The sequence below is a fragment of the Zootermopsis nevadensis genome, unplaced genomic scaffold (assembly GCF_977971745.1).
Source record: "Zootermopsis nevadensis isolate Lab colony 2312 unplaced genomic scaffold, Znev_1.0 Znev_ptg000025l, whole genome shotgun sequence".
Taxonomy (NCBI): domain Eukaryota; kingdom Metazoa; phylum Arthropoda; class Insecta; order Blattodea; family Termopsidae; genus Zootermopsis; species Zootermopsis nevadensis.
In genome coordinates this window covers 7,058,140-7,083,441 of record NW_028259157.1, presented here as the reverse complement: position 1 = coordinate 7,083,441, position 25,302 = coordinate 7,058,140, and the positions used below count along the sequence as shown (strand labels likewise).

At 37.4% G+C, this 25,302-nt stretch overlaps 1 protein-coding gene and 1 long non-coding RNA gene across 2 annotated transcripts in view; both read right to left on the bottom strand.

Moving 5' to 3' along the window:
- Positions 1 to 17,530, bottom strand: part of LOC110831377 (histamine H1 receptor) — a 59,205-nt gene extending 41,675 nt beyond the window's left edge. The window contains exon 1 of the mRNA XM_022067294.2: positions 16,679 to 17,530. Within this exon, the coding sequence (XP_021922986.1) occupies positions 16,679 to 17,044 (366 nt within the window). The 5' untranslated portion in view covers positions 17,045 to 17,530. The remainder of the gene's footprint in view (positions 1 to 16,678) is intronic.
- LOC147872633 (uncharacterized) overlaps positions 1 to 25,302 on the bottom strand; it is a 421,094-nt gene that overhangs the window by 389,909 nt on the left and 5,883 nt on the right. The gene's annotated exons all lie outside the window — the stretch shown is intronic.

Here is a 25,302-nt window from a genome sequence, read left to right as displayed (position 1 = left end):
TATACCATTTTAGCTCTGAGGAGTTTTATGTAATACTGAAGCTTCTCTACATTTGCACGTTCTGTATATAGAATAAATAATCCTTGGGGCTTGGTAAATCTAGTCCTGTCCGCCACTAGTCAGTCGTTGATCCCATCATGCACGGATAATAGGATTATTTATTGACTTCTTTTAAAGTATATGTTATTGTTAATAAAAATTGCAGCTCTTTTCAGCTTATCGCCTTTGACGTCAAACCCCTGACCTTATAATCTGCACTGAGACATATTAATCTGTTCTGTAGAAGTCTTACACGTTTCAGTATTTTCTGTGCTGAATATTTTTGTTACGTTAATTCTCGTCCGTAGGTGACAGCGTTTCGGAAAAATACAAACTGTCTAAATCTTCAGGACTGAAGTGGTGATGCTGGGAATTGAAGAGTTACGTAGGGTGCAGGAAGGGGGGGTTTGAGTGAGTAGGCCTTCCTCCATCCTATATAAACCCCTCGGCTTCTCAACGTCGCCACTTCAGCGCTGAAGATGGCGACAATATGTTTTCCGAAACGCATGCCTCAACCAGCTAGTCTTTACGGCGCCAAAACCTATAATTTCGTTCATTTTATTGACTAGAATTTTCTGGAATGTGGCGTTTTCCCCTTTTATGCACTTTTCTACGATAAATCCTTACGCATTCAGTATGACAGATGCATGCATGCTGAATATAACAAATTATAAAAAGCAATAATTATTCTCAAATTTAATCGTGAGAAGAGAAGTTTCTGATTTTATTGTTTCGTTTGTCTAGGATATGTCTATTTTGGAGTTTATATAGTTATAGCATAATGTATGAACATTTGTATTCAACTGCATAAGTTTTAAAATCATTATCTTTTGATATTGTTCTTAGTTCTTATAAACCGTTTAACGGTGACATCTGAAAGAACATTTTTTACGTAATGGAGCTATCCTCCTTAACATCATTCAGCAGATACAGGGCTTGCAAGACAGACAAACCTGTAGCACTAGGCATGTACAATAAATTTCAGGATTGTCTTCGTTTTCGTAATAATGTGTTTGGGATGGAGTGACAAAGACCTATATTTTGTGCGCTGCATGCGTCTGACACATACTGGTTGAACTAGATAGCATTTAATTAATTTTATTGTTACTTAAGGGAGACAAGAAATGCGTACATTTTAGTTGGAAAATCTGAAGGAAAGAAAACACTTGTAAGACCTAGGTGTAGATGAAAGGACACTATTAAAATGTATCTTAAGGAGATCGTGTTGGGTAGATTGTGGATTGGCTTCGTCTGGCTGAATATAGGGTCCAGTTATGAGGTCTTTTAAACACGGTAACGAAATTTAAATTCTGTAAATGCCGACTTGGTCCATGGAGAGACCTATTTAGATACATACTGTGTGTTACAGTATTACTAGGTTCCGTTGTAAAATTATGGAAATAACAAAGTATATATACGTCATGATGTCAACTCAATTTTCTGTTCGTTTCAACTTTCTTTCGAAACGAGTCATTAACGTCGATGACGTCAAGATTAAATATCCGACAACAGAGAAGGTAAATGTTAATTATGAAGTGAATGACAAGTTTCATTTCGCGTTAAATATATTTTTTTTAATCAGATCAATTCAAACAAATTACTCACTCTAAAACGAATTGCATAATTTCTAAATATTCAACTCTTTATAACAGAACATGCCAAGCACATCAGGTCTTGGAGGGCATAACTTTAATTAATTTTTATAATGACGACAATGAAACACTGCTCACACTGGAATTTAACACTGACAAGACACGCTCACTTTTAATTACAGTGAATTTAAATATGCACTATCGAGCCATAATGAATGTAACGCAGATGATAGACCATTCCATGCCACTAGTTACATGTAGCAGAAAAACCTATCCATACGATGTAGCCTGTAACGAGTAACATTCCATAGGCATTTATAGTAGTGGCGAGCAAATAAATAAAATTACCTCGCCATTTTTCAATCTGTGAACAGCGTTTGTATAAATGACTGAATTAAATTTTCAGGCATAATGCCAAACATTTTCCCACCGTCGCCATTTTTAACCAACGTCGTATATACCCATACAAAATGTCAAATGTTTATCTCCAGTTTTGTACTTGTTATCACCAAGAAACCGTGATGTATAGAATTTCATTTATTTCCGATTGTTTTTTTATGTTATAAAATACCTCGAAGAAAGTTTTATATTATTTGAAGCCCTATTACAGCCGAAATTTGTAAGACCGCACACTAGCCTAAGCGCTAGTGTCGCTCTCACGTGAGAAAAAATTACGTACGTAATAAATAAAATATATATATAAAAAAATATAAAAAATAAAAATTATAAATTATACTGTATGATAATCATTGCACTGTCAATGAAAATCTACAAGTACGCAAACACACAAATGTAATTATACAGCAAGCTCGTCTTTCCGTACACAATAAGAAAAGTTGGCTAAAAATTACAGTTTCAGCTGTTCGTTTATTACTCTCTTTACAACTGACTGAGATTAAACCTAGCAGACAATAAAATGTATTTTAGACAATAAGACATCGAGATAGTCTTTCTATATTTAATTAAAACTCGCGCTTCATAAGTTCAGATGATAACAAATAAACAATATTGTCCGGGGGAAATATCATTATGACGTGTGAACAGACAAGGCAGTTTTTCTGCTTTAGAATATCTGAATAATTATATAATTCTGGCACTCTGAGTTGTCAAGTTGAAAAAGTCGATACTATGATATTTGTTCACAAGTTGAAAGTAAAACAAAGTTCACGTAGCCTAGTTTGCCTGTGCAGTTCTTGCGCTACCATAAATTTAAGATAATCAGATTCATTACCGCAGATATTTCATGACAGGTTTGAGCCATCTAATGGCGTTTTTACACTGCATAGATTAAATGGCATCCAATGGTAAAACGAGAGTGAGTGACGAATTGAAAACTGCTCCAAAGGAAATGGCATTGGCCAATTAAATTATTTCCTGGAGGAGAGTAGTAAAACACCGACAATCTTTGGTCAGGAAGATAAGTCTCGAAGTCGCGATTCAAACCTGGGAGCTCCCCAGTAGAAAGTAAGACAGACAACCACTCTACCACGATACTGAATTTCATGGTATTATAAATTTGTACTTGTCATCACAGATTAAGCTCCTTAACGCCTGTACCGGTCTCAAAAATCTAAATCGGACTTATACTATCTTTGGCCACTTGTTTTCTTCCTCTCCAGCCACAATGCTCTTCTCATTTATTTGTATATGTACTAATCCCTTGATCTACGTTATCGGCCTTAAATTTCTCTAAGTGTATGACGCGCTAAGGGGATTAAAGTTCACATTCCTGAGGATTTTATTTAAATTAACTTCACCGCATAAAATGTTTCAAAATCCATGTTTCATTATGAAGATGATTATCATCTGCTATCTTGCGCCGCGTAGTCTGAAAGACGTTTCCTAAGCATCAGAGGTGCTTGCTGTCGCTGAAACGTCGGTAAACGTCTACCAGACTACACGGTGTAAAATTCCGTAAGACATTTTTATGCTTGCCTCAGTGGGAACCAAAAATCTCATACATTTTATTAGTTTTTGTCCTTACGATAAAAATGCAGGAAAGAGTTGCTATCATTATAGCAACGAAATGTCATCCAGTTACATTTATTATGTGTTTGTTCCTGATATCCGTTATATAACACATTTTGCTAAAACTTATTTTGCATTCTACGGTTTCCTTTAATCTTACAAAAATTTGGCACGCAAATTGCAGAACGCTCCTGATCACTTCGGCGAAGTCAGTTATTTACGAAACACAGTGCCCAGTTGCTCTGTGCTGAGCGGTTCTTTGTTGAGAGGTTACTAATTTTGCTTCATATTTCAGAGGCCCCCACTTCGATTTCCGTTTCAAAGACGTGCACCGTTGACCAAGACCAATTACTAACTTAACATTCACGATCATTATTTCATTATATGATACGCAGATGGTAAAACGACATTAAATATACTTGCTCAGAAACCCAAATTACACATTTACTGTTATTGAACGCGGTCTCTTTAATGTCTCATCTTATGAATACTGTCTACTCGACTGTAATTGTATTCACATCGACAAAATCTTGAAGTAATTTTCCATGCATTGATGTAAAGCTCGTTTACGTCGTGGCTTCTTCTCCGACATTATGAAGAAATTAATTTTTGTTCCGTTCGGCTGTGTCTTATTTATTCCGATTCTGAATGAAGAGTCATCAGAAGATGGAGACTTCCGTGCGTCTACCGCACTGTAATTATGTTACTCACGGAAACAGCAGTCTGTGTGTGCCTGAGTGCCTTTGAAGTCATTGAGAAGAAATCTGTGTGCCTAAAACGCTGGAGCGTCCGACATTTGAAACAGACTGTTGTTGTTGCGGATAATTCAGTCATGGTAGCCCTTTCCGAGAGGAGAAATTATTCTTTTAATCCAAACTTCGGATATATTTCTGATCAACGAAATGTATTGGCTGGCTTGAAGATGACTGTCTTCTGATATGTTGCGCCTTGTAGTCTGGTAGAAGTTTACCGTCTTTTCGGATGTGCTTGTTGTCTCCTTCATCTGGGCACTTTGATGTTGGAGGCAGCAAGCACCTCTGAAACGTCGATAAAATTCTACCAGACTACAAGGCGCAACATATCAGAATACAGTCATCTTTGCGCATAAAATGTGTCAGTGAAGTCGACTGTCCTGAAACCATACGAAGTACTAATATGAGTAGGCGGAGTGGATAAGTTTGACCAGCTCATGGAGTATTAACTACTCTGTCAGTCGTCATTTTCACAAATGGTAGTCTCTACCGTTTTAATTTTTCACGCCTGCATTACTGGTCAGTTGCATTATACATTAAGGCACATCAATGGTTGTAAGGCCCTTTCACACCTGCAGCTCCAAATATACGTATATTCAAAAATAACTAGTGCTTTCATGGGTAGGCAGCAGGAAGAAGTTTTCCACTAAATTATTAAAAGAAAAACTGTAAAGACAGGAACAGACATGGGAGTTCCAAACTCAGATTTATTACTGGTGATTAGGCTCTTTCTGAAGGTAGACGGTCTGTTCATTTTTCATTTAAGGAAAGAGAATAAAAATTTATTATACTGAGTGCAAGGAGCCCCTTTGTGAAGTTTCGTGTTATACACAATTCTATTTGCATTAACAATTTGTACCTAATTTTTTGCTTAACTATTGCATGTATGTGTAATGGTGTTTTTTGCGTAACATAGACTGTTTCGTATGATTTGAGGTTGGTTAGCGCTGTTTAAGGAAGTAATCCCTAAGTAAAGTGAGAATCATACGAAGTATATAAATACAAAAAAACAAGAACAACTCTATTATCGATAGTGCATAAGAATGTCTGAATTATCCGTACACTTTATGTTTAAATTTATTATTCTATTTTTTTTCTGCTGTTGTCAGCCTGTACATCTGTTATTTCTTTCATCTATCTGTGAAGTCGCCCGTTTGTCCATCTGTCCGTCTATTTATATATCGACCCATCGACCAATTCACCCGTCTATTTATCGATTCGTCTCCCGTTTTTGTCTGACACTAGTTGGAATTTGTAGTTCAGTGACGGACTACACGTTTATTCTTAGCAATTTTTTTATTTTTTATGTTTTGATTTTCACTAACACTTGCTAGAGTAAGTGACAGTGTAACAATTATTGTCACACGATTTACCAATAAGGACATTGAGAGTATAGCAGAATTAGCTTGAACGTTAAGCTCCTAGTTCAGGAAGTAAAGTGTAGTTACTTGAAGACATTAAAGAATGCGATAAAGCCTCAGTTATGATACCCGATAAGCAGACAGACATTCTAACTGGGTTCCTCCTGGTTACAAGTATCGACTATTAACGTCACCAGCAACCCACTCCGGCAGATTAATGGTGAATTGGAATTGGTGTGGAAGGAAGTGACTGTGACCTGTTTTAAGAAAATCTCAGTCAAGAAGAGACGAGAAACAGATTCTCTCGAATACGAAACAGAAGTGCTATCCACTTGACTGTGACGTTCGGCATTGTGTCTTCACAGCGGCAAGCACGATCTTGAGTAGATGGTCGCGACCAGGAGAGGATCAGACTTGGTACCACCAGCATCCTGCTGTGTTCTTTTCTAGACATGCATTCAGCGAAACTAAACAATGATGTGTAAATAACACGCGTAGTTCACAATCGACAAAATGTCGGGGGGCTTTTTCTTAGCTCATACGTGCTCAATGGGATTACGCTCACAGTTTGTGGCAAAGTACATTTCATGAATTGCGCTCAAAAGTATACTTGCCCGACTTTCGACCAATAGAAAGACAGTATTATATCACTTTCTGGCCAGTGTTTGTCGATGTCTGTTCCACACATTCTTGAACAGACCATATGAAAAGGAAAGACAGTCAAATACGATAACTTCGCCTTCTCCCATCTTTGTAGTTACATCGACGTGGAAAGAAAGAAAATGTGTAATCCTACACCATGTTTATCTGACCTGAATTGGAATAAATTTTATACTGACGTTCTTTCACCTCTCCTTCCAGTCCAGTAAACTAGACGTTCTTCCTACTGTTGACTGCAGAAGCTGTGCCAACTGCCGTCCCTTCTTGTTCTCTGGAACAACGTTCACGTTTTGTGAACAGCGTTTATTTATGAGTTTTAGGCCTACATGATTCAGAACAAACAAAGACTGCTTTCGTAAACCAATTTATCTACGTAATGGAAACGTGTCTTTTTTAGGTAGAAACAGAATTACGAAAACTTTTAGATGAATTTTGTGTTCAGAAAGCTTAAAGTGGAACATCCGCTACTGATCTCGGTAGCTTTGTTGGAAGCAGTAATTTTTAATATGAGTCATTTGATACGTTTCAATAAATAATTATTTATATTTATTATTATTATTATTGAAATAGTATTACAGAGAATGAATTTCCAAAACATATTATGTTACATAATCAACATTAATTATTGATTTCATTTGTAGTCCTCATCGTTAAGCAAACGAGATATGGTTGTGCATTTTGTCACAATTAATTGGTATTATAAACGTTACAATTCAGAATGAAGGTATTAAAATTAAGTGCGTTATTAAACACAACCTTCATCCCATGTTTCTCTAAGACCAATTTAAATTTATTCTCACATCTACATTCATGTCCCCAAAAGTGTTCTCTTCCGTTACGGTTTTCTGAGTAAAATTTTGTGCGTATTTCTTATATTCTATGCGTACTACAAATCCTGACCATGTTTTTTGACTTCATCGGTCTGAAAATGCTTTACGAAGACTGTCTTCTAGGATTTTGATTCGTGTAGTCTGATAGAAGTTGGCCAACGTTTCAAAGGTGTTTACTGTCTCCATCATCAGGGTGATAATAATGGAGGCAGGAAACACCAATGGAGCATCATCTCAGAAAACAGATATTTTTATAATTGGTGAAAAGTAGAAATTTTGCAACTCCATATTATGCATTTTTCTGCAGTATCCTGTTAATCCCTCTCTTTCAGGCGCAGATATACTCTTCAGCACTTTGTTATGCCTCAAATAAGGGCGGAGCATTTTGTTAACAATGTTAGCCATGTTAGCCTGGCTAAAAGTCTGAAAAATAAAGGTAAAATGTCTTCTGTCTTATTTTCTTGATTTAGTAGTGTTCCAAACACTGGAACACAGCAGAACCGATTAGATAGAATGAATCGTTAGCCAACTTCAGCCAGCCAAGTGGTGTTAGCCCACTAGTTTGGGCTTACGATAGCTGCGAGCGCCTGGCTTGCAGCCGAATAAAGATACATTTTATCTTATGATTTTTGTTGTGTTCTAGTATATGGAGTACCACTGAACCACGAAAGTAAGACAGAAGACTATTTATTTTTCGTTTTGCAAAGTGTTAGCCGAGCTAACACAGTTAACATGAACTCTCCGCCCCTAGACTCAAAACATCTTCAGTGCTAGTGGTACATCCCTGATGAAGCGTATAAAAATTGAAATGTTAAATGCTTTGTAGTTGATTGACTATGATAACAAGAGATACGCCTATGTACTCATATTACTTTTCTGTTTTTTTAAAGAGATGGGATAGCATTCGGCTCTTTTATGTATTGACCGCGGAAATGATTGTGCCTACGGACACACTTCGCATAAGACATTGAATGGAAGGACATCTGCCGGTTTGATTAAAGACAAATATGTTGGCAGATTGAGCTCAGGGAAGATCAACCAATCACTCCTTAGATCAGTAGAAGGCTAAAAAATTTTTGTTTCCGAATGGAAACTTTTGAGATGATGTTTATGTTCCGCAACTGATCAAGGGATGTCCAAGAATCTGATATTATTTCTGAATAGTACGTTATATCGGGACCCTGTGAGCTGATTGATCTTTGTCGTATTCAATGACGCTTTATCAACAACATAGATAATTATTTTTGATTGCTAGAAAGATTGTGGATGATTAGCTGGAAGGAATGTGGTAGCAAGCGATCGTGGTTTATGCTCAGGTACTTTCCAAGCTTTTATTTGGAGGAACTGAGGGTAACTACGAAAGACCTTAGCCAGATAGCTAAACTTCGGGCTGAGATTTGAATACGTATTAGAATCACCTGTAGCATCAGATATAATGGTGATATAATATAGTGGCATCCCAACAATTACTCCATTCACACACAGAAGAAGGCAATGGCGAACCACTTCTGGATCATCTGCCAAGAACGTATATGAACAGGTCCCAGTCCGAGAAAAGGATGGAAGGATCCTGTTCATATGGACCTGTCGTCAGACAGAACACTAAATAAATATAATATAAACGTAAAATTAAAGAACAGGGGAGTGTTTTAAGGGTGATCACAAAATATTCCTGGGTAAACTAATGTTAAGAATTAAAAGTCATAGTCAGTACAGCAAGTCCTCGGGTTCAAAATTTATCACAAAATCGATCAATAAAAAATGTTAGTGCTAACTGCATAGTGTATAATATGTTTCCCTTGTACCAAGATATACTGTTAGTTGCTTACGTATTTTATTTAACGTCGCGTGTAGACCAACAACGATTTCGTAGACAGAACAAGAGTAATTAATGTTGAACTCTCGATCGAGGGAGCGAGATGAACTGAGAAGGCGAAATGTTGGAAATGCGATATCACGGACTGAACGGGAGTAAAGTGCTGTAGTTGGCCAGTAGTAGAGGAGAGAGGGTCAGAGCATCAAGTCCCGCGACGATGGCTATAAACAATGAAAAGGTTACCGTATAATGTTTTAACCACTCCTTTAAAACAGTTGTAAGAGCTATAAAGCTGTAGGGCTTGAAGTCTTCACTGTGATGTGAGTGGACCTATATAGGAACATTATGTTGGCTATTGTCCATTATCTGAGGTATATTTGATGTACACGACGTTTCGGGAGTTGACTCTACTCACGTTTTATGTAAATCGTTGTCATAATGCTGACGTGGTTATAATTATTATTGACCACAATTGTGATCGAATGCTACGCTAACCACTAGACTACCGGAGTATCAATAATAATAATTTAATTCAATTCATTTATTTAAGTGCTTGACAGCAGCCAAAAAGGCCAATAACAGCCAAGCACTAAATCATAGTACAGTATAAAATATAATAAATAATTAAATTCATTTCAATAATAAAAATAATAAACATTAAAAATACAAAAACATACAAATGAAACTAAATATATAAATGTACCATATTAATAATAATAATTCAATTCATTTATTGAATAATAATAATAATAGTTAAATTCCTTTGTTGCTTTGTTGAGTGTTTGCCAACAGCATAGGGCCTATGACAGACAAACACTAATACAGAGATACAAATTTAATAAAAAGAAAATAATCTACTTAGGTAAACACCAGTATAAATGTAAAACACCAATAAAATATTAATAAAATAAAATACAAGGAACAAAATAAAAAACATAAATCAAATTAAAAAACATAAATCAAATTAAAATAAATAACCAAGCTAGATCCAATCAAGGCCACTCTCTAAATCATTTCTCTTATTGAGAAAGTGCCCTCAAAAGAAACAATGTTTAAGCCAAACACGTCCAAAAATTTACATACATCATTTGCAGCAATGACACACGTGGCTGATAATAAAAATAATAATAATAATAATAAATAAGGTTTCTGTATCATGACAACCAATCCATTTGACAATTCAGGATCATCGTCCCATATGGTTCTAGACCTTATATAACCAACGCAGTTGAATATTCTTTGAATACATAAAGAATTATTCCTAATCACACTGTGAAAATTACATATTTTTGTGGTTTTCAACTCTCATGCGGACTCGGTAAATAATACATTTTACGTACAATATTCATAGTGGCTTCATTTAATCATTAACAAGCTATTGTTCCACAGCTGAACAGAAGTTTTGTGAGGATACAATTGCTGACTTCAGTCCAGACCGCGTTTTGAATACAGAGTTACGTAGTGGTTAATTTATGAATTGTATAAAGATTCTTTCAAAATTGTTCGTATTATTTAGGATCAACTGTGCTGAATTAATAAGTGAAATGAATTGAAGGTGAAATACCAGAACCTAAATAAAGTTTTACCTTTTGAAATATTACTTGAGGTTTGGTTACTGCAAACGATAGTAAAGAGATGAACGCAATGATAATACATTAGGAATTTCTTCTGTGCTGTTTCTCTATTCCTAGACTGGTTTTGTCTACTTGTATGGTATTATGTTTCTTTCTGTCAAACTCTAATCACTTTTGAAACAACTGACAAATTTTTATGAAACTTGGTATTAATATCAGACCTTTTTGATAATGTTATTAATCGGGGGTATAGCGCCGTGTAGACTCGACGGTAGATTTCCAACGTTTTGGAGAAACGTACCGACGAGTCTACACGGTTTATTTAGGGTGTGTTATTAATTTAGCCCATATGTATTTTGTGGTTATAAATTAATGCATTTAAATTTAAAACGGAACTATACATATTAATCGCATTTCGAGTAAAAGTAACTTGATTTACGGATTCAGTCTGTTACCACTGTGAGTTATTTGAGTAAATATTTCCATATACACTCATTTTCGTAACGTCGGATCATCATAATTTTGCTAAATTAATTGTGTTAACGCCCCTGCATAAAGCCACTACGGGCCTGTTCTCTCATCAATGTAGAACATCCTGATTCTCGTTGGAAATATCTTTGAATCAAGTTCATAATTTTCTTTCTCAGATTTGTATTCATCCCATATAAATCACACCGAACTACTTTAGATCACAGCAAAGGTTTCTGGATTATTTTAAAATCTCTGACGTGTCACTGGTTACTGTAACTTGGATTATTCAGGACTTGAGCGATACCTTCCTACCTAATACCTGAAAACATACCATTTATAAATTATTCCGCTTTTGACTGGAAGCCACGAAGCGGTTCGGTATGCCTGTAACACCCGAAACTTCTATTCAGGAAGTAGCCGGTTCAACTTTCGGTCTTGTTTCCAGCTGTAACCTTGAATTAGATTAAAGGTGTTCACGCTCCAGCGAGAGCAAAGAATACCTTATGGGCTGTCCACGTCTGTCCGCATGAGTCAACACCATTGCTGAGTAAAAGTGGGACCTAATAACTCCCATTGTTATGCGACAATGGGATAAAATTCTTATTATTTGATCCCATTGTCGCGAAACAGTAGGACCTCTAATCACATTATTGCAAAACAATCTGAGATTGTCTAGCGGTTAGAACGCTGGCCTTGTAATCCTGGGGTCTCGGGTTCGATTCCCGGCGGTGCCCGAATTTATAACTTGTGTTGGGCAAGGCCGTGGTCTAGGCAACGCGGGGTTTTCCTCCGGGGGCTTCCCCGGTTTCTCCGTGGCATCCCAACAATTACTCCATTCACACACAGAAGAAGGCAATGGCAAACCACTTCTGGATCATCTGCCAAGAACGTGTATGAACAGGTCCCAGTCCGAGAAAAGGATGGAAGGATCCTGTTCATATGGACCTGTCATCAGACAGAACACTAAATAAATAATAAAAAAATCTGAGATTACCGTCTGAAGACGTTGTGTAACAATGGTTTGAGCACTCATTAGTGCAAGAATGGCCTAGGATTCAACTATGAACGGGTATCCATTAATTCAACAGTAGCGTCTAGACACATCTAAAAAGTTACTGTACTCGAAAGAATACGTCTTTGTCAATCTCGTTTTAAGTGAGAAACCGAGAATGATAGATCTGTGTACGACGTTGTCGAGTTACAAAGCGCACTGCTCGTTTTAATTTAACATATATGACAGCCAGGTTCAAGCGGATAATCTCTCATCATCATAATCTTGTAACTGGTTTTCTTTTCAGCGCAGGAAACCGTCATTGATTCCTCTGCCATGCTTGAATTCCTGTGAAGTTACCTGATTTCAGTACAATCTTTCCGCTGTGATTTTGCTTTGCCCCTTTTCCGGCTACGTGCTAAATTTGTGACAGAGACCAATCGCTTATGTGACTCCATCCGGCCTTATAATTTTATGGAATTATTTTCTTAGTCTCGTCTTCGAAATGAATGAGAGAAGAATAAGTTGGAAGGAGTTTGAAGGTGTTGAATCGCGATCCGACAACCTTCGCTTTGTGTGTCCCTACCTCATGAATTTCAAATTTTCCCGAACTAATTCAAATTTATACCACGTAGAATGAGTCAAGATCTACCTTACGATTTCCACTTTCGATTATTCTTCTCCTGAAAGGAAGAAAATGTAGCGCTGTCTGTCTGTCGCTTGTATTAAGTCGCGAGTTGTAATATGTTAATATCTTATTAGGAAGACGCCACTTAATGACATGATTTGCATTTTTCCGTTAAGAGACTATGTTCTCCTTCATCTTTCTCAAGTAAATGTTGGGATTGTGTGTCGGCAACGACCACTTCCATCTACGTGAACCTAGAATGCAAAAGCATAATTTGTTATATGCCGCCTGAACTACGCGATAAAATAGTATTAGGCACAGCGAAACGAGGGATAGTAGCCGTAAGTCTAACAGTAAAACCTCTGCGTAAGACATCATTAAGTCTCATGATAATTAATTTATATTTCTATACAGATCAATATCCACGCTGCCATAATTTCTGCTTCTGTTACTGACGTCGGAGCTCATTGTCTTATTTATCCTTACCGATTTTAAGTTTCCTCCCTTCTCGCGCATTTCAGTGGCCACCATAAAATGGCAGGGCAGTAGGAAGTGAGCTGTTGTGACTGGGAGAAACAATAGATAAACGGTTTTTGTCCAGAATTGACCCTGGTACATTTATCACACGAACTTAACCTGTCGTTAAACACATTAATTTATCCAAAATGATAATGGGCTCTTGATCAAGACCAGAAAATTGTAGGGGCACATACGAAGTGCTGACCATACGTTTACAATTCCGGATATTAATTACTTAGAATTCTTTAATAATGTGATGAATGGAGTGCAATTACACCGAATCTTTGTCATGTTACAAAAGAATATTATTCAGTTACAAGGGGCGATTAATTGTAAAGATGTAGAATATCAAGCTCAGATGGAGTACATGGAGTCGCCGCGTTGCTATGGTGCTAATTCGTGAAGCGATGCGACAAACAAGGTTTTAATGTGTAATAGAATACGTAGCTGTTTTATTCATCTTTGTGAGAAATTTCAACTAATCTTCTTCCATTCGCCGTACTAAGATTTCCATGAATTTTGCATAAATATTATAGCTTATAAACATTTACGCATTCAGATGTTTCCCCTGTTCCTGTCTTACGCCATGATTATTTTGTACAAACAATTTGTCATCATATAATATGACGACAAAATTTTTTTTATTTCAATGGGGTGAGAATATTTTTCTATGGAGCTGGGATCTTAACGGGTCCTTTGTCCGTCCCGGAAGTGATATATGGATCCGCGGTGGAATGATATTGACCCAGTGCTGCTTTGTACGCCGCAGACCCCACATGAACTGACAGGGACGCGAACTCTTGCTACCACGGTGATAATCCGGTGACTAACAGCCCAACTTATGATCGTCAGATAGAACAATTGTGTGATTTCAGTGAACAATATGGTCCCCTAAGTTGAAGATTTCTGTCTTCTGGGTTGTTGCGCTGTGTAGTCTGGTCGATGTTTACCAACGTTTCAGAGGTCATACTGCCTCCGTCATCAGGGCGATGAATCTACCAGACTACACAGCGCAACAACCCAGAAGACAGAAATCTTCATACTCACCGCTGTGAAAACCTCAAATCTTACGTCCCTTAAGTTGTTTGAAGTAAGTTTATTTTTCTATTTAACAGTCCTGTTTCAACTGCGACACTTTATTGAATTAAATGGGAAAATGGTCGTAAACTGTGTATAGGTAAGATTTAGAAAAAGAACTGCCGTGCCCTATTTCACATCATTGGCCTGGAGAGATTGCGGCTAAGAAGGATACAAGGCATGAAGATTTTGACAAAGCCAGGGGGGGTGGGGAAACGGATGCGTATAGAATTTTATTTGGAGAACCTGAATGAAAGAGACTACTTGAAAGACTTAGATGTAGATGGGATAATAGTATTAAAGTTGATCTATGGGAAACAGTGTTGGGGGTGTGGACTGGGTTAATATGATTTATATTCTCGGGACTGGGGCCGGTGAGGGTTGTGAACAGGTTTCATAAAATGTGGAGAATTTCTTGACTAATCAAGCTTCTCAAACAGGAATTTTGTCTATCGAGTTAGTTAGATTCCTAGCCCATAATCCACTTAACTGAACTAAAATTTTATCCGTCTTTTCTTTAAACGCAAAACCTGTCCTTTTTATTTTATAGAAAGTGTAAACTGTAATATGAGTAGAACATATTTCATGAATGCGATAAGCTTAGGCTTAGTTTTAAATAATGCAGGCCTTAACTATTTTTATAGTACTATTAATTGGTGTAATTAAATCTGTGAGACTGGTAATATGCCACACGTAGGGTAAACTATACCGAAATACGAAGTTTGCTTAAGTAACCAGTAGCAGAGAAATTATCTTGAAGGTGAAGATTAATTCCGGATTAGTTCAAGATGGGACGCAGTGGAGGACATTGATTTTACGACAAGCAGATACAGGTAATTTGTTAGTAGGCCAGCTTGCTTGGTAGTCAGTTTGTGTGGTTTTCGAATTAACAGTCGCTGAACTGTGCATACAACTGTAAATATTTCATACATCTAGAAAGTGTTTTAAGAAATTTTCATACAATAATGTTTCGCAAATTGTAAAAATTCACACTATTTTGAATGACAATCATGTAAGGACGCCAATAGAATCATAATATGAACCATATGCAAGTCACAAAGATAAAACATGTCACTCGCCTATCTATGTAAATGTCACATATCCAAGTACTAGTTAAATTACAATGTGTTATTCCTGTCTGGCTGCGGTTTATCTACGTTATCTCTGTATTTTAAGGTCTTGCATTGTAGTAGCTTACTGGCGACCTCAATATTTCAGTGATTCACACGCGAGTCGCAGTGTCCCGCGAAATCTTGAAAAAGCGTTTGTACATATAAAAACAATTGACAAATTGTTCAAAAATGAGCAGTAATATCTGTTAAGCCCTGTTTTGTAATCGTCCTCTGTTGCTATCTCCTTGTTGAGCTGTTACTGCCTCCAAATTTTAAATATTTTGTAACAAATTTTTATCTTAGTGTTATAATTTATTACTTTTCTTAACCATTTAGAGCATGGTGGTTACTATATATACACAACCTTCTTTAACAGTCAATAACTCTGGTACGGACTCAATTTTTATATATTATTTATATGAGTTTCGGCTTAAAGCTTTATTTTATAACATTTTACGTGACGAATATCGATTATTTAAATGTTCTCACACAAATTTTACTAAGTGGAAGGAGAAAATTTGCAGGTAGGTGGCAGTCTGATCCCGAACCTCACACATATGATGAATCTGAAGTGTTCGGTTCACACTACAACATATGTCTAAAAAAGTTCAAAGTGACAGCGATCTTTAAATTAGAAATTTATATAATTTAGTTTTCACTATTAAAAGTTCACAAGAAAACAACAAGTTTTCGAGCTTTACTAATTATTAATACTGATAATTATTATTAACTGAATGAAATGTTTTGGTTAATTTTACTCTGTAGAGGTATTCTCTGTCTTCGGCTAAAATTAACGTATTTTCTAAAGGTACGCGGTTCGAATTTCTGTCGTGGCATGGGCTGTCCCGACTGAGATCTTAATTATTTTCAGAATTATACGACATCTCTTTGATATATACAATTACGGTTTAATTCAAATTGTCGATGCTGAATAACGACTACAGTTAATACGGTGGATATATGACATACGAATCAAGTAACAAATTTGTTTTCTAGTTTACTGAACGTGTCTTATACACACACACACACACCTGCATGTACACTTCTTGGAGCTAAAGTGCAAAGTTGTTGGATGACAAATTAAACAACCAATTAAAAAGAAATAAAAGTAGCACGTATGGTGTAGTGGAGGTATAACTCCACCTTTTCCTGACCTCGGCATTAAATGGGGGGTGAATGGTTAGTTTTGCAGTCCGGTTGTTCATTGTTAGTACATAAAAATGGTTGATAAAATAAGGCTTTATATTTTAACTATCAGCAGTTCTGAAATTAGAGTGTTAGTACTTACAGTTTGAAGACGTCGCTCGGTTCTAATGGCGTGAAGTACCATGGCGTTACCCACAACTGTCACAAGACTAAGCATGTACATGGCAATCCCCATCGGTACTGCCAGACCCAAGTTTAAATAAACCTTGTCTTCCAGACTGTCTGCACTTGAATTCTCAACAGTCTCGTCATAAACAGACGTGGTTTTATTCCAAAACATCGAACATGCGTAAGAAAAGTTAATTTTATTTTCTATCGAACATGCTTTGTGGTTTGTATTATTATCACTACTGCTGTTTACTATAAAGTTCTCACTGTAAGCACTAGAAATCTCCATTAGGTGGTTAATGTCGTAATTATATTTTGATATATTGTAGAGATAGTACATTTAGTGACTGATTTTCGGCGATCATTTAAACGAAGGCTTGAAAAAGTGAAAAACAAAAACTTAAAGAGAGGAAAATTTAAAATTTTTGAAGTAATTTAAAGTAAACTTCCTATTAACTTTTCACTTTGTTGTTTCGTTACGGTGAAAACTGACGATGCTATATGCACGACACGACACGACTCAGCGTGCTGATATGTAAGTTTAAAATTCATTAGTAACTGTTTTTAAAAGTCTAATTTGTGATTAAGTTCCAGTGCCGCAAGTAACACGTCCAAGCGTTTTAATTTGAAGATTTTATCCGAAAAATATAACTTTCGAAAGAGGTTACGCCGTTGCATTTTTGTCTCTTCCAGCAAACGGCGATCGTCGCTACTGCTTGAACGTCAGACGCTTTCTGACAAAGGAAACCAAAATACGATCGAGGTAGTGACTTCACTGGCGCAGCGAACGCGATATTCCGATTGGAGTCGAGATGTCCCGGATATAAACGAATTCAAGTGTGTGGAGTGGTTTGGGGCTCTGACGTCCCATGAGCGTCGCGGTGCGAGGCGAACTAAGATCGGATGCTTCGGCACAGTATAAAGGCTTGCATATTCGTTGCTATCTGGATGGCGGCGTCGAACGCATGTATGAACTCTGGATGATACGGAATAAGACAGTGCAGAACTACAGTAGTTAATTACGACGGAGATAAATTGACTTTCGACACACATTTTATGTCCCTCTGAATCAGACATTGGGACAGCCACGCTCCGTGCCATTATATTCAGTATAAAGCGAGGAAGGTATCATAAATGATTTCAGATCCACTTATTACCATATTCAATCTGCTTCATTTTTTCTTATTTGAGTCCTTATTTTGATTAGCTAGCAAACATTCCTCTTTAGCAACATAGATCCTCTTCTAAAAATGTTATTTTTATTTTATTAGCTATTTGAAACCCGGCTGAATGAGAGAAAAGTCACTATATGTAAAATAGGGTGGGGGGACTTAAATTTTCGCCTGTGAAAGTTCCCATGAATTTTGACACTAATATTAGGAGGCAGCTTTGTCATGTTAAAATTACAAATTCCGATAGACTGCAGTAAAACCCTGATCAACTTGAAATCAAAGTCCATTTATAGAATATTTAAAGACTGAGTTTTTTCCACAAATAAAAAACAACCCGTCTCTATTACATAGATAACGTGGTTAGTACTGTTTAGGGAAACAGACCTAATCGCTAATTATTCTGATAATTACACGAAATTATAAATATGATATATTCTGTGGGGAAAATTCAGATTTACTTAGTGTTAAAGTAGGTAGTTCACGTTGTTACATTTTGGTTTTAAAGTTCAATAGAATTTTCTTCGTTGGATGATAGGATGAACGTTAATGGTGAAATAAATCGATCGTGTCTTATTTAACCCTTTAAAGCCGAAGCTCTCCTAAACAATTTCACATATAAAGTTGAAATTGTGGGTTTGCATGCTTGTTCGCTTGTAGCTTGAGAACGGATATACCGATTTGCATCAGACTTAGCATGCTTATTTCCTGAGACCAGGAATAGATCATGTCAGGGTCAGAACTCCGGAAAAGTTCCACGAGTTGGATTCCCGCTGATTGCGTTTCCCGTTACTCAGAAAACTAAGCACGATAGTAGAAATGCGCCTGGACCAAAGTTGTCTCGAAGCAAAGCTAAGACAAGAATCTCGAGAAATTATCCTGAGTTCGACTTCCAGTGAAAATGGTTTCTGTAGCTCGGATAATAAGCACGGCAGAAGGAAATCGTCTAGAGAAAAACTGTTTGTTTCTAAAATGAGATTGTAGAAACTACCGCCGCACTAATGAACTGTCCTGGGTTCGAGTCATGACGAGGAAGTTTTATGTACCTCCAAAACTAAGGAGAAACAAGAAAAGAACTGAGTCAAGACTAATTTTGAAATTAAAGAAACTAAGGTCACAAACCCGAAAACTCTCCTGGGTTCGAGTCTCAACAAGATATGACCCATCCAAAGCGACGCCAACTGAAGATGTCACTGGTAGTGAACAGAAGTCTGGAAAGCCACAAGACATGACGCTGGTAAACCGATACAGACCGTTGGAACGTGTATCGACGAGATGCCGACTCAAGATTCCATGTTCGCGAACAAGAGCCCACGGAAGACACAAGACACGACGCTGGAAAACCAACGCCGAGTGTCGCGACGACTCGGAACACCAAACGAATTCAACAGAAGTCTCTGGAAGTGATCTGACCGGACGATGGGAAACTGACGAGTAGCGTCGCGACGCCGACATTAGACATCATACTTGGTAACATATCGCCTGTCACCGAGCGTTAATTTTAAAAGCGATATCACTATCGATCCAGTGTTGACGCTGTTTCTATGAGCGGCAGGTATCATCCATCGCATGTCGCCTCTTCTCTGTTGCTATTTGCTTCGGTGTAAACGCTGCTTTACGATGTTTTCCTCGTTGCAGTCTTCAAGTTAGAAAGCCGATATTTACGCTGCCGTTCTATACTATCACTTGCTTCATCCGAAAATTTGTATCCCTTTGCTAGTCTCTATATAGTTTAATTGGAGATTTTGCGTCTTAGAGACAATCTTTGAGACCACACTCGACTGGTGACGTTGCCATCAGGCACAGACGCGGTCGTAGTAAATTGCTTGGATTAGTCTCGTAGTACGATTTGTGTTGGCATTCAAAGTTTGAAGTTGCTTTGTATCATGTATTTATTGTGATGGTGAATGACCATATTTACCGTCAGATCGTATGCATGAGACAGGTTGATCTAGATGCACGATTTTCGAATTCAACATAGTCGTTACACTGAACGCGATACATTGCAGTGCTAAAGTGTGATCATACCAGATTGCAACAACGAAAAATAAATTTGTATCTCTTCACACAAAATGTCAGGGGATGGGGGCAAGCTTATTTTGGACTGAATATGTTCTATTATGACTTGGCCGGTCCGTGATATCCCCGAAACCCTACAGGAAAAACTATGATAATGGCTTAAAACACACCACTTCCGCTTCCGTTCACACACTTCCCAATTCATATTTGTTCGTGATTTATTTAACTACTCTTAAATTTTTTTACACTGTTTCTTTGGTTCTCTAGTAAGAATGGTTTAAGTAAAATGAAATATTCAGTGATTTAAGCCCTTCTTACCCAGTAATAAAGTCGCATCGTCAAATGATGATGATTAGTGAATGTTTTGCGGAGAAAAAACTGACAGCGTTGTTAAATAAAGCACAAAAGTAAATAAAATAAGTTATATTCTGAATGTTCTAGAAAACATAATATTTTCATTAATATCATAAAGACATCTGTCTAATCTATTCGTAGTTTTAGTTGGTCGAAGTCTATGGACGAGGTCTGTCCTTGTTTTTCTTAAATTCTGCCCATACATATGTCTGCCTTTTAGCTATCAATTGTATTTTGATACAAATTTTAATTATGTCCGTATTATTGGTTTTTGACGTCAGCACTTATGCGTTTTACCGTTATCTTATTCATTCTATTTCCACTGTGCCATTAACAGTAGGCCTATACCCGGAAATATATTTTGTGAGATATGTGATTCTCACTGCTGTGCGGATAATGGTGATAGTCTGGTTTTTGGAGCCGCGTAAACTCGTCGGTAGATACCAAAATTTCTGAGAAACATGTTGTCTCTATTTAGCCCTGAAGTCTGTAGGCGTCAGCTGTGAAGATGGGAGCAGTATATTTTTCCGAAACGTTGGCATCTGTCTTTTAGTATACGCGGCATCAAACTTAGAAGAACATCATGTTCTTCGATTTTGTTTGAACTTCTATTTCGAATTACGTGAATTCTAAATTTCGTGTTTCCAACAGATTCAGATCTTATACAACAGTCTAGAATATTACGTAATATTTCCTTATATTTTTCAACTTATAAACCACAAAGCCACTGTTTTACCGCTGATGGAACACAAACCTTGTCCTCTATTTTCCGTTCTTTCTACCCCCTTCTTCGACATGTGAATTATAGGGGGCGGGAGTTATGTCCTGAAACCGTGTTCAACCATTGGCCTTGAGGATTTGGCATTTATAGTTATTGGCATTTTTTTTATTGTACGATATTTATTCAGTGTATGAAAGGAGTGATCGATAGAGCTTAGTCATAATTTAATTCTCTTGCATCGGGTATTGGTCGGGAAGCCTGAAGGCAGGAGACCGCTGGGGAGACATAGACGTAGATGGGAGGATAATATCAAGCGGGATCTATGGGAGATAGGTGTTGATGACGATTGGATTTTGCTGGCCCAGGACAGGGACCGATGGAGGGCTTTGGTTAGTTCGGTGATGAACCTTCCGTTTCCCTAAGCCATCTGGTTAGTTAGTTACACATGTTACCCTTTTATTTCTTTATAATAATATACTAATAAGAGTTTTAGTTCTGTGGTTCTGCATGCTATATATTAAACTTCTTATTTCATTGGTTGTTTGATTATTGGGGTACATAATGACACTACTCCAACTACAAAGAGTGCTTAGCGTGTAATAAGAAAAGAGAAAAAACGATATACGAACGAGGTAATAATAACGTCCAATGGATTGGATATTATGAGAAACGAAATAGTCATCGCTTATTTCAAGATACCTTACTGGCGTTCGCCTAGAATGACTGAAGAAAAGTACAAAATTCTCAGTAACATACCCGGAACTACGAAATGGACTCGAACCGGTCACCTTCGTAATAAAAGCCGAAGGTGTTGTTACTGTGTCAGCTTGATTGTCCTGGTAAATGTCCCACCAGCCGTTAGTGTATGGGTATCCCGTGCCATGTGTTCTGTGAACTGTATTTCATTAAATTTAAGACTGAAGTTATGTATATTAGACGCCATTAATACCAACAACGCGTGATTTTATGACTATATTTAATTTCTATCTATATGTATTTCTGTAATGTTATTGCGTTTGTAAGAACTGATTAAAATCTGTAAACAAAATGAATAGGCTAAAAAGAAAGGCATTCCATTAGACCTCACCATTGCACTTTGTGATCTCTGCAAGAGCATTTCGGCGCTTCAAAGGAAAGGAATGTGAACTGGTTTTCCCACTGCTGCGCCATCACTAGGAATCGCCATGGCTCACAAATAAGCGCTAGACTGAAAACTTACAAGGTGTGCATTAAAATTAAGAGAACGCAATCCTGAGTAAGTATACGGGCACGAGAGAAGCTAAAGGATCACGCCATCGCAAAAACGAGATCGTTGAAGTAAAACTCAACGCATTCAAGATCTCTAATTCATTTGAGTTCAAAGTGACTGGTCAGCATGAAGATGGCTGTCTTCTGGGTAGCTATGTAGTCCCGTTGAAGTTTACTCGTCGCCCTGTGATGGAAGCAGCAAGGACATCAGAAACGTCGGTAAACTTCTACCAGACTACACGGCCGCGACAACCCAGAAGACAGCCATTTTCACTGACTGTACCGCACATAATCACAATAGATTTTCAAAGCGTCCTTCCTCCGCCACAACACACGGCTCACAGCGATGTCGAATTGAGCCCCTGGTAGAAGCTAGTAGTTTAGCGTTTGGATACGATGTCTGCAACAGACACCTCATTGTGGTTAATTAGCTCATCGCGGTCCCGAAATTCCGTGGCATAAAATATTTCCTCCATGCATCCCCACAAATAAAAATGGGGAGGTGAGGTTGTTCCGACCAGAATTTCAGCGCCGATATACCCTCAGTTTGACGAGACAATTTCCATCGCAAAAGCCATGCATGAAATGCATATCTGCATAATCTGCATTAATAAATCCAAGCAGTTTTGTTGTCAGAACTACTGTTGGGGTCTGATTGCGCTTAAAGTTGCTCTTCCTCTAGAACTCTCAGCGAGGAGGCCTCGTCAGACGATCACAAAAATATAAATGCCAACAGCGTTAAAACGTCACTCGGAAACGGTCGTGAATCTGAAAAGGAAATCTAAAAATGTGTTGCAACAGAAATTTGATTCATTCTGTCTATGTCGGTTGACCGAATTAACTACTTACGTATTACAGCAAAGTCATAGGCCGATGTTTTATTATTTATTGATATTGCATCATGATCGTCTGTTGTATCCTGTGCATGGAATCAAACTTTAATAGATTATCTTATTTCGAGGTTACTAGAATCGAACTCTGGGCACTTGTATGGACGACAAAATGACGTAATTCTGTAGGTCTATCTAAAGAGATGTACATGACGGTGTTATAAAGTTTGGTGCCTTCGGTAAAAACTGTCAATGTTTTTAAAATGTGTATTACTTTTTCTGTGCCTCTAACTTTTCTCTTGTTACAGAGGAGACAAGAGATTGCTCTTAATTACTACAGACTAATTCTTGTCCTTAAATTTCCACGGCTAGAATTAAATGTGCGAGTTCGGTTTTCAGTGGTCTCGATTGTTAAAGGTTCTCCAATGTGAGATTTTGTGAAACGGAGCTTTTTACCTGCTACTGAATTTAATCTGTGTTGAGTTTTGTATTGCTTATATGGAAAGAAAAATCAGTAGATCGAAAATGGGTTTACGTCTTAAATAAAGACAGTTGATACAAACATTTTCATAACAGCCTAGGAAATATTTTGTAACAAATTAATTATCCCAATACATTTAGAAATGTAATTCCACAGGAACAGTCTCGCTAGGACGGGAGTTCTCAACACTCAGATCGATTATGAATTTTGTGGGACCTGCTAAGTAAAGTAAAACTGTCTCACTATACGTCATGTAGGCGCTTAGGGGAGAGGCTGTATAACTCCTACTCATTCTTAACCTCTGCACTAGATGGGAGTGAGTGGTCAGCGTCACGCCCCGGCCGGCTTTACCCCCGGGAAAGGACCTCGGTACCCATTGGATAGGAAGGTGGCTGGGCCCCAGAGCCGGTCTGGGCGCAGAGGCCAGAGGAACCTCCTTAGATGTTTGGTAATATTATGCTACTCAGTATGATGATATATTATCAGGAAACACACTTCATTAATGTCAATAATTTGCAAATCCTGTCGCTCAAGATCATACATTACTGTAACTCTGTTATCAGAAGAAAAGTATGCCTAACATCGGTTCCTTCAGCGTCTTGGTTCAGTATTTTATATCCGCACGAGTTATTCTTAAGCCACTTTAGCGCACAGTTGTTTACACCGATTTACTGCTTTAATTTCTACACCGTATATAATTATAGTCGAAGAACACATTAAACTAGAACAGACATAGAAACTAGTGGAAAAGTTATTCCAGACGAAGAGTTTGCGATTATTTAAGTTTACAACTTCATTTATTTCTTTTAATTCCGAGGATTTCCTGTCTGACAAATTAGATAATTTATAACCATTAATATTAAATTTAATAATGATTACGTTTTAAATTTTACAAACAAAATATGAATTGAGGGAAGGAAAAGGATCAATCTACGTTATGAAGAATTGGCCTTGTTTAAGGTCCTGGTTAATATTCTCTTCAGAGAACTAACGTCTGTTCTGCGTCATGTTGAAAAAACCCATTGTCGATATTTCAGGTTCTAATGGCGGTGAGTATGAAGAAGACAGTTGTCTTCAACCCATGTTAAAACAAGAAATTCTCGGCAGAGTTAATGAAGAGTCTACTTTTCTACGAATTTCCTTATACAATTTAAATGCTAACAGATATTATAAATCAATAAGTCTGATACTTGTTGATCTCATTCTGTACATGCATTCACGCTAGTATAAATTTATGGTCGCGGAAAATTGACAGATAAGCTTATATCATGGCAGCCTTACGTTATATAAACATAAAACACAATAGTATTTAAGAGAATTTATAGGTATTGTATTATATGTTCTATTTCCAATTTCGCAGTGGGTAATTAGTTACAGCTTTTCAGCCTCAAGATAAATATAAATTTTGCCAGGCTCTGTGTTCTCACATACCTAGTTTTCTGCGTGGTTTTCGAAATTATGTCATCACACAAGACCATAGATAACCGAGGCATACATGTGAGAATAATATTATAATCGACTGTATTTAAACAGGTTACGATTATTCGTCGCCCTGATGACGGAGGCAGTATGACCTCTGAAACGTTGGTTAACATCGACCAGACTACACAGCGCAACAACCCAGAAGACAGAAATCTTCATACTCTGATGACGGAGGCAGTATGACCTCTGAAACGTTGTTAAACATCTACCAGACTACACAGCGCAACAACCCAGAAGACAGAAATCTTCATACTCACCGCTGTGAAAACCTCAAATCCTACAGGTTACGATAAT